The sequence below is a fragment of the Peromyscus maniculatus genome, chromosome 6 (genome assembly GCF_049852395.1).
Source record: "Peromyscus maniculatus bairdii isolate BWxNUB_F1_BW_parent chromosome 6, HU_Pman_BW_mat_3.1, whole genome shotgun sequence".
Lineage (NCBI taxonomy): Eukaryota > Metazoa > Chordata > Mammalia > Rodentia > Cricetidae > Peromyscus > Peromyscus maniculatus.
Window position 1 is genome coordinate 134,647,340 of NC_134857.1, and position 10,328 is coordinate 134,657,667.

Below are 10,328 nucleotides of genomic sequence, written 5' to 3' on the forward strand. Positions count from 1 at the left end.
TTTCTAGTTTTCAGTGCACTACATCCATTCTTCGCACTCTATCCAATGCCTGGTGTACAAATTCACTCTTGTTAAAATAAAATAAAACAAATGTAATATAAAATAACAATAATATTGCTGGCTCTTCAAGAACTATTTTTAAATACGGAGAACCAATGCTCTACAGTGCAGACAAAAAGAATTAGTGTAGCAGGCAATGGGAAAGCACTTAGAACAGCACTGAATATGCACACACAGAAATACACCCCAGTCCACCCCACACATCCTGAAAGCACCAATGGGAGACCCCTAGGGTTTGGGAAGTTTTGATTTGTTGTTTCCTCTCTGTAAACATTTTTAATGATAGGAAATTTTTAACTAAGGACCAACATTTTATGTTCAAGTTGACTAGCACACACAAATAATCCATACAGATTTTATCTCATATGTCAATTTATCTGGTGCCTCTCAGTCTTCACACCGCAGAGTATGGCTGTTTGCTTGGCATGGCATCACTGCCTTGTAATAAGACCGTTTTAAAGCCTGCATTGTTAGTCTTAAAAACACAGCATTTACCTGCCATCTGAAACACATTTCTTACTGGAGAAGCGAGTTTACAGCCGTTCATCTTTATCATGTTCCTTTTATTATGCAGAAGTCTGTTGGTGACGATGGGGTTAATGTGATTATTGAGATGCTGTCGAATGTCAACCTGAGTAATGACTTGAAGCTTCTGTCCCGGGGAGGACGAGTAATTGTAAGTTTTGTCCTTCATCCCTTTGACGTTCTCTGCCGTTTACCCCTTCACAGGGGTCTTCACAGTGTACCTGATCTTTCCATGACAGGTCGTTGGCTCTAGAGGTCCTATTGAAATAAACCCAAGGGACACCATGGCAAAGGAGACGAGTATAATTGGAGTTTCTCTCTTTTCATCCACCAAGGTAGGGAAGGAGGTGGTTCTGATGTTGCTAACATGAACACTTGGAAGTTTGTCTAGTCAACAGATTTACGGTAGATGCTGAGCTTGGTCACCTGACTGGAGCGGTAGATATCGGTCGGTCCCTGGATGGTTTGTGAGAGCAGCAGTATAATTCAGTCTGTTTGGGAGAAGGCATGCTAATTGTAGCTATTTCAGGATAGTATTTCCTATTCTAACACTGTCCCAGACTTGTGCAATTGACAGAATTAAAAGGGAGTTCTGGGCCAGGTGTCAAATCTGCACATTTGCAGGAGGACCTTTCTGGTATGGCTCCCCGATATCCACGTTCCTTGAGAAACTGAGAACAACAAAAACACACTTTAAAACATTTTTGTCTCTTTCCCCTAGGAGGAATTTCAGCAATTCGCAGGCATCCTCCAAGCAGGAATGAAAGAAGGTTGGGTGAAGCCAGTGATAGGTTCTGAGTACCCATTGGAGAAGGTGGTCCAAGCCCATGAAGACATCATCCACAGCAGTGGGAAGACCGGGAAAATGATTCTTCTCCCATGATGACCAACTCTTTCGGGACGCCCTGTGTCACTGTGACATCTTCCTCCCCAAGTCTTTCTTCTATCTGTCATCTTTAATCAGCATTCATTTCACTGGGTTTCATGTATTAAAAACATGACTTTCGGGGGTTACACAGCGGAGTAACACCATAGCAGAGAACATGCAGCCTTATGTGGGGTTGGCATGCATCTCAAAACTGGTTTTGCTTCTTTCTCTTGGTTTTCTTGGTTTGGTTTAGTGTTTCTGTTTGTTTTGTTTTTGAGACAGGATCTTGCTCTGTAGTTCATGCTGGCCTTGAACTCATGGTGATCGTTCTGTCTCAGCCTTCTAAGTGCCAGGGTAACAGTCATGGACTGCCACACACAGCTTCATTTCAGAACTTCTTAATTGATTGACTTCAGGCCTTTGACTCTTGGCCTCCAGGGGCTTCCAAGCCTGCCTACCTTTATTTAAGGTGCCCAGTCCTCTGGATGGCATGGCTGTCTTGGACTCTGAAGACTTTCGGGGCTGAAAAACATCCTTTTAAAACCAGTATCAATCATCTCAGTCTGTGAGCCTCTGGGAAGGGCAAAATGAGCAACACCTGAGAAAGCTGTCAGCCAGTTTTCCTAACACATCTGAAAATGCTAGAATACTCACATGCTGGTCACCAACCATGTTCCAGGTCAGCAACCTTATCCTGGGTCTGTGGTATTCAGTACAGTCACCCATTCAATGCTTCATGGTTACTTAGAGTTTCCTGTATGTGTGACACGAGCCCCATAGTTTTGCTTACAATTGTAAGTTCACAAATTTAACACAGTAAGAAAGGTCTGCTCTGGTTTTCGTAGCACCGTAACTTGGGGTCAATTTTGTAGAATACTGAAGCCTATGCCTGTCTCATTTGTGTGGCACAAGCCTCATTTCTGCATGGCGCCTGACCTTGGGACTGCTTAGTAGGCCTCTTTTGTGCTGGAATTCATTTAGACTAAATAAATGGACAGCCTTTTAGAAATCTCACCCCAGTATTATGTCCAAGGAGATAAGATTCCATAACTGACTTTTGGTTTTGTTTCTCTCCACATGAACATATCATCTGTTTCTTTTCGAATTACATGGGTAACTGTCTTGTTTCCTTTGTTCTGTTGAACACAGTTTGCTAAGGAGTGAGCAGAAATCACTGTTCATGCAGCTGGGGGATGTGGCCACTGATGTCTTGATGTTTGTGCTGTGACCAAAGTGTTTTAGCCATTAGCATGGTCTAAGTTCAGCCACTGTTACTGGTTAACTATCCTATAAAATAACATTTTAACAAAGTTTCAGAAAGACAATGTCTTGGATCGTTATTTTAGATGCCTCCTAAAGTGCAGGGTTCTTTCTTAGGTACAAAGATTAAGGAATAATACTTGTGTGGACAGCTTGGTCTGTTTGCACATTTGCCTTGTGAATAGAAGCTAACACAGAGACCCCGTACTACTTCACAGTCATTGCTACAGGCCAGTTACTTTTGAGGGGAAAACTAGGCACACTCTGAGCTAACTGCCAGGGTTAAGGTGCTGCGGCACCAGGTGTGTTTCTGTGTGGATCTCTGCAGTTCTGGCTCCAGTGCTGTCCCGGCTTCTAGATCACTGCAGTCACTAATTAGGGCTCAGGGCCCAGGTCACCACGGGCTGTCCTCCATGAAAGGCAGATAATGATCGTTTCAACTCTCAGCCTTCTGGATTTCTGCTCTTGGCTTCTTTGAGTTTGATGCCCAAGACTCATGTTAGAGAACAAGGTGATAAGCAACCCTGGTTCCCAAAGCTGGAGCAGCACACTCACCGGCACGTGGCCAGGAGCTTGGCATGGACTGAGTTTCGCTGGTCACTGATGTTAAACTCCAAACTCCAAACTTACCTCTCAAGGCCTTTGGCTTTTGAACTTAGTATTCCTCTGGCTCCCACAGGCATGGAACTGCCTGCTGCCCAGCTCTGCTCTGCGTGGGTTCCTCTTGTTTTTCTGACTCGGTTCATCATCCTCACCTGGCTTCACTTATTTTCTGATTGGATAGTAGTTATTTAGGCTCAGCCTCTTCATCAGTAGCTCAGCAGCCATCGAGTAGTCTGGGAAAGCACTCTGCTGGAATCGGAGGTGACAAAGAAAAGTCAAACATGACCCATGTCCTAGGGTCCATTGTTGAATGGAGTAAGACCCTGTGAAAGATTTCTCACCTTTGGGGGGCCTCTGTCAGGGATCCCCAGAAAAACATCATCATTAAGGCACATATTAAGAGGGTTTGAAGGAATTCCCTCAAGCAATTGTAGGGGTTGCTGTGTCAGGGGCAGCAGGCCAGAATGTACGTTGGGCTTTTTACTTGGAGTTCTGAGGCAGAATTCTCTCTATTAAATCCTTCAACTCGCTGGAAATGGCCTCCTTATACTATTGAAAGAAATTTCCATAGAGTTGCTATAGTTTTGCCCCCCCCCCCAACAAGTAAAACATGACTTTGTTGAACCATCACAGGTGTCATGGGCTCACAGGGCAGTCACTTAATGTTGCTTGGAAGTTCTACCTGCACATTTAACGCTTCTGATGCTCTTTGTCAGCTTTTTATATGTGCTTTGCCCATGGAACCAGGGCTGGGGACAATCTTAGATACTCTGAAAGAGGAAAGAAAACCAGGAAACTTTTCATAATGTTCTTAAGTAAACATTAAAGCAAGAAATTACTTGTTTCCTGGGATGCCCACTGCTCTCAGGATAAAGAGCCATTTTTCTGTACCAGGTAACTTCCAAGAACAGTAAAACCCACCAGGTCAGTCTGCCCTGACTCAGCTTCTTTGGTCAGCCACATCCCAAGGCAGAAAAGCATCCCAGTACAATCCTTAGCCATCTCTAATAATGGTAATTTTGAGTACATTGCTTTTTAAAATTTTAAATTTTAAAATTTAAAATTACAATAACAATTTTATTGCTTCAAAGAGCCCATATTTTGGGAACTTCCTCTACCCAAAGAAAAGGTCTAGGAAGTGTTATGTCATAGAAACCTGGGTTCACTGTTGTCTGCCAATGGCCTGTCAGGCATCCATGATGGCCCATGTGTGTCCCTTTAGAGTAAATCTGAACTGATTTCCAAACCAGTGTGTGATAAAAACATTCATTAAACGTGCTGAGTATGTAATAGGAAGAATTCTCCTTCAGCTGAGAATTCAAATTAAGACTCAGAGATCCAGAAGAACCTCTAATTCTCTATGAGTGTGCAACAGGATCTTAGTCAATGCATAAGATGTCTCCCCTGACAATACATAATCAACAGTTTACAAGGGGTAGGGAATGTTGTCATAATCTTGTCTACAGGGCCATCCTAGGATAATCTCTTCCCTTCCCCAAAAGAGGTTTTTCTCTGGAGCTGAGCAAATGTTTCAGAAGCAGAAGATGTGGGTTTTTAATTAGAGTTTATCTAGAGCATGATATGGAAGTGGATTTCAGGGAGGGTTTTTGTTGCTGTTGTTTGATTTTGGGTTTTTTTTTTTTTTTTTTTTTTTTTTTTTTTTTTTTTTTTATAAAACAACCAGAAGTCCCAGTTCCTGGTTTACTGTTCTCAACTCTACATAAAAAATTACCTAGAAAGACTGTAATGTCAGAAACTAAAGTGGCACACACCACCATCACTGGGAATTCTGAATCCATCGTCCTTCGAGTCACTGAGCTAAATTAGGAAGGAAGAAGTCCAAATGCAGTCCTTGCCTCTAACCCAGGACACAGGAGCTACAGTTCTGGAAAGGCACACCCTTCTCACCTGACCAAGGGACATCTGAGGCAGGGGTGGCTAAGGCCAGGCCCAGGCCACTGTATCCACCAGTTCCTTCTCTCTTCACTTTAGAGTCAGTTCCCAAAGCAGTTGCATTTTTGACCTGTAGTGTCCCCAAAGGCCAAAGTGCCAACTGTTTGCTTGATCCTCTGCTTGGTGATATATAGAGGTGGCAGGACATTTAATCGGTGGACTGTTAGAGGTGCTGAGTCACAGGGTGTGCCATCAAGAGAACTATGGGACTCTAACCTCTTCCTTTAGTGTCTGCAGTAAGGGTGATGGGTCTTCATTTACCACATGTTTCTGTTGTGATGAGCATCAGGCCACGGGCCCCACAGCCATGACGTCAACCACTCGTGGACTGAAGTCTCCAAAGTGAATCTCAAACACACCTTTTCTACTTGTAGAATAAAAAAGGTTTATTTTAGTGGACTGTCTCCTGTGTTAACAGGGATGACAAACTGGTCAACCCAAATTGGCAGTTGCTACCCAGAAAGTATTTTTCAAACAAATATTGATCGGAGATTCCCTGTGTTGCAGCACAGGCTGGAAGGGAAAACGCACTTCATCAATGAGTGTTTTCTAAAAATAGAGGCCAGATTATCCAGAGACTGAGAAGTCCATGCCACAGTACAGTAAGTAATCACATGGGTCGACACAAAGAGTTAAGAGGCTACTTTCATACAGGTACAGATTTGAATGGACTGGAGCACCCTATGGACAGGAAGGAGGGGTCATGTGCATATGTAACCTCGACACAGCTAAAATATAGATCTCATTTGATCTAATCTTATTCCCTCCACAGGAAGTTCTCCTGACGAGTCAGGCATATCTACAAGGATATGTGTGCAAGTGACTTTCATCCTAACCATATTAATAGTAAACTATTGGAAACAACTAAATTTCCATCAGTTGAGTGATTAGCATGCTATTGCAAACACATGTGACAGGTATTGCCCAACCAAAAAAAAAATACCCCCAGGAAGATGAGAAAAGCAATGATAGAAAAATGTTGTGAGCTAAACAACAGAGTAGTTGATCGCCCAGAGACCCATGTCTGAAAAACACTGCTGATGGTAAGAGATGCATGCTAAGGTTTCTGGAGTCCACATGATTAGATTTGGAAAGTGGGTTAGTTATTTTCTCCTCGATATGACAAAATGCTCAACCAGGACAACTAGTGGAAGAAAGGGCTTCCTAGTGTTAAAGTGCTATGGATGTCCAGTACTTCACGGCTGGGAACGGGTGCTGAGGCTGATGAATGAGATTGCTCATTTCCCCTTAATTCCGTCTAGGCACCTTGCTCACATATATAGTATGTCTATGGAAATCCCTTCACAGATGTGCCCAGATGTGTGTCTCCTTTTTACAGCCAGTCATGTGAACAATGAAGTTTAACCACCATAGAAAGAACAGAGAGAAGAGTCATTACTTACGTGATTCAGAATCTGGAAACTGCAAGATGATAAAGAGGAAAACTTGATGGGTTCAAAAGGTGACTGGTGAGAGGATAAAAATTTATAGAAAACCATAATGATCTTTTAGAGAATATAGAAAACTCACAATTGCAGCATTACTGTGATTGCTAGTTTAAAATACAATGAAAATGTAAGTAACCGAATTCATAAGAAACATACAGAATCTTAGAATGAGAACTGTAAGACTCTCCTGCGTGCAACATAAAGAAATAACCAAGAAACGCTTCTTAGCCAGGTTGCTGTCAAGAGTCTCCCTTTGTGCTCTCCAACTTCCAAGTAATTCCTAACAAAATTTCAGTAGACATTTTTAGAAGCTTCATAAAATATTTCAAATGGTTTTTTAGAGAGAGAAAACAGACAGAAAATCAGAAAATAACTAACTGAACTTTTCAAGACTGAGGGACTTCTCAAAGTTGGAGTGTTTTATATTGTGATATTAATATTAACATGCAGTCTTGGGGAGAAACAAGAAAGGGAAGGTTATGGTTTAATAGTGATGTATTTGGGTGTGAAGTTGACAAGGGGACTGGTTAGTTTTGTGTCAACTTGACATAAGCTTGAGTCATTTTGGAAGTGGGAACTTCAAATGAGAAAATAACCTTTATAAGGCCTGTAAGCAAGTTTGTGGGGGCATTTCCTTGATTAATGATTGATGTCAGAGGGCCCAGCCCACTGTGAGTGGTGCCATCATTGGCCAGGTGGTCTTGGGCTATATCAAGAAAGCAGCCTGAGCAAGCCATGGGGAACAAACCAATATATAGTATTCCTGCATGGCCTCTTCAGTTCCTGATTCCAAGTTCCTGCTTGACTTCCTATCATGACTTCCCTTCATGGTGGATTATAAGCTGTAAGATGAAATAAATTCTTTCCCCTCCAAGTTGCTTTTAACAATACTCTTCACACCAGCAGTAGAACACAAACTAAGAAAGTAGGTCATAATTATTTTGTTTTTTAATTCTTGTTTTTTAAATAGCAAGTTGTCCTTTTCAACATTTCATTTTATCTTAAAGGTTATTTTTACCTCCCTCCTTCCCTCTCTCCCTGCTCTCTCTCTCTCTCTCTCTCTCTCTCTCTCTCTCTCTCTCTCTCTCTCTCTCTCCTGCTCTCTCTCTCTCTTTTCTTTCTTTCTTTCTTTCTTTCTTTCTTTCTTTCTTTCTTTCTTTCTTTCTTTCTTTCTTTCTTTCTTTCTTTCTTTCTTTCTTTCTTTTTCTTGCCATATGTGTGAGCGAGTGTGGAGACCATGAGACAATGTGCAGGAGCCGGTTCTCTCCCCCCACCATGTGGGGTCTGGGGACTGAACTCGGATCCTCAGTCTATGCAATAAGCACTCTTACCCACTGAGCCGTCTTGCTGGCAGAATATTTGTCTGGTGATGAACACTATCTGATTAAAAGGGAGTTCTGTGTTTGCATCTCTAGGAGCGAGCTATTAGCCATCTCTTGGGGTCAGTCTAGTAGCTGAGATGAACTCAGGCTTCCACGTTGTCTGCAGATGCTGCCCTCGCTCACAGCTTGACCTGTGAAATCCCACTCTAAGTATCACTCCTCCTCAAAGTGCTTTTGGTAGCAGGACCACTGCATTTCAGCAACGGGATCTACATCTTATCTTGTGAAATGCTGTTTAGCTTAGAATTTGCTACCAAATTCTGTCTTAGTGTGTTTTCCTGTCATTAGGGCTTTTATGTGTCCCGTGGTTCATTACAGTGTAAGTTCTGGGTTTATTAGGTGATTTTGCTTAGTCTTGTTTACAGGCCCATTATCATAGCTTCTAAGTGCTCCTCAGATTATGTCCCCATTTTATGTCTCTCAAACTACATTTCCACATAAACAAAGACCCTTAAGTTGCTGGAATTCTTTTTTATGAATATTTTTTATTTAAATTTTTATTCATTTTACTTACCAACCACACATGCCCCACTCATTCCCCCTCCCGTGCCCCCCCTCCAGCCTCCCCTCCTCATTCCCTCCTCCAAAAGGGTAAGGGCTCCCATGGGAGTCAGCAAAGCCTGGCACTTCTCTATGTCTTTATTGCCAGCCTACTGGTTAACCAAATGAAGAGCACTCTTTCCTGGCACTTTGCTCTATCAAGTGATGGGTAATCTGCCTATTTCTTTCTTCACAATGAAGAAAACAGCATTTTGTATTCACAATCTTATTTGCATCCTTTTGTCCCAGTCTGGTTTTTATAGATGTGACAAACAAACATGTCCCTGAATCCCATCGTTGCGGCCTCTTAGTGAACTTGGCTTTATTGAATCCTGGATCTTCGTCCTCTTTAATAATACAAACAACTCACTTCCTCTCTCACCCCGACTTCTGGAATATGATGCTCCTTTCCCAGAGCCGTTTCTTCTCAGCTTCCATGCAGTCTCCTTCTCCCCACTCACTTCATGAACCTCAGTGTGCTTTCCTCCTGCGTGTATCACCTCACCTCACTTCTGATCCAGGCCTGGGTATCGTCTGTGTGTTGATACCTTGGACCTGTTTCCAGCCTGTTCTGTGTCCTGAGCCCCATACGTTAGACTGACCAGCGGTCATCATTTAAGTATTCCCCTAACTGCTCAGAATTGCTCTGTTCCTGGGCAACTGACTGCAACACTCTGTTCACCTGCCAGTGTATTCTATCTCAGAGGAGAAGGAGCTGTGTGGAGTTGGCTGGGCCTGAGCTTGTCAGTCTTCCCCCTCCAGGTCCTGTGTTCAGACTCAATCCCTCCCCTCCAGGTCCTGTGTTCAGACTCAATCCCTCCCCATCCAGATCCTGTGTTCAACCTCATTCCCTCACCCCCACCCCCCACCCCAGCTCCTGGGTTCAGACTCACGCACGTGAAGGAAAAGCAGCAGCCAGGACTGCATGGCCTTGTCCCTGGCAGACCAGGGTAAGATGATTTGGGTCCACACAGTCCTGCACCCCTAAGGAACAGTTGGCAATGAATTTTCAGGGATCTATCTACCTCCAGTCAGACAGTAGAATCACTGGAACAGCTTGATGGTTGCTAGTATTGTGACCTCATCTATCCCGTCCTCAAGTCCCTAGGTGATGAGGACTGGTGGAATTTAGCAACTAGACAGCATGTAAAATTGGTTTCAGATCAGAAACCATTGTCAGTCCATTTGGGCTGCTGATAAAACACCTGAGGCTGGGTGGTTGATAAACAATGGGATTTGTTTCTCACAGTTGTGATTTTAACATGAAGGTGCCAGCAGATGTAGTACCCGGTGAAGACACGTTTGACCAGCTGTGCCTGCCATGGGGAGTGCAGATACCCTGTCATGTCCTGCCATGGTGGAAGTGGGGATGTCTTTCTCGGTTCATTCTACTTACACAGGCTCTGGCCCATGTAACAGCAGGCTCTGCTCAGCCTTCCCCTCCAACTTGCCCTCCCCCTTCAGCGTGTTCCAGCTCCTGCACCTGCTCATGACATTCTCTCCATTTGTTATCGTTTTCCCCAGTAAGTCTGAAAGTTATTCATTGGTCAGTTTCAAGTTGACCGGTGAATAACTTTGTTGTCATATTCAGAAGATGAACAAGACATTTCTCCCCTTGGAAGGTTAAGTGGGATGTATGAGTAGCCATCCATCAGCTGTTACTCAGACCTGAGTGAAAACAAATGGCTA

The 10,328-nt window shown here is 43.3% G+C and overlaps 1 protein-coding gene across 2 annotated transcripts in view; it reads left to right on the forward strand.

Moving 5' to 3' along the window:
* The window catches only part of Cryz (crystallin zeta), a 27,255-nt gene extending 23,403 nt beyond the window's left edge, over positions 1 to 3,852 (forward strand). For both annotated transcript variants that reach the window (XM_042280180.2, XM_042280182.2), the window contains 3 exons: positions 635 to 736; positions 825 to 920; positions 1,307 to 3,852. In XM_042280180.2, the coding sequence (XP_042136114.1) occupies positions 635 to 736; positions 825 to 920; positions 1,307 to 1,468 (360 nt within the window). In that variant the 3' untranslated portion in view covers positions 1,469 to 3,852. The remainder of the gene's footprint in view (positions 1 to 634; positions 737 to 824; positions 921 to 1,306) is intronic.
* The last annotated feature ends 6,476 nt before the right edge of the window (positions 3,853 to 10,328 follow it).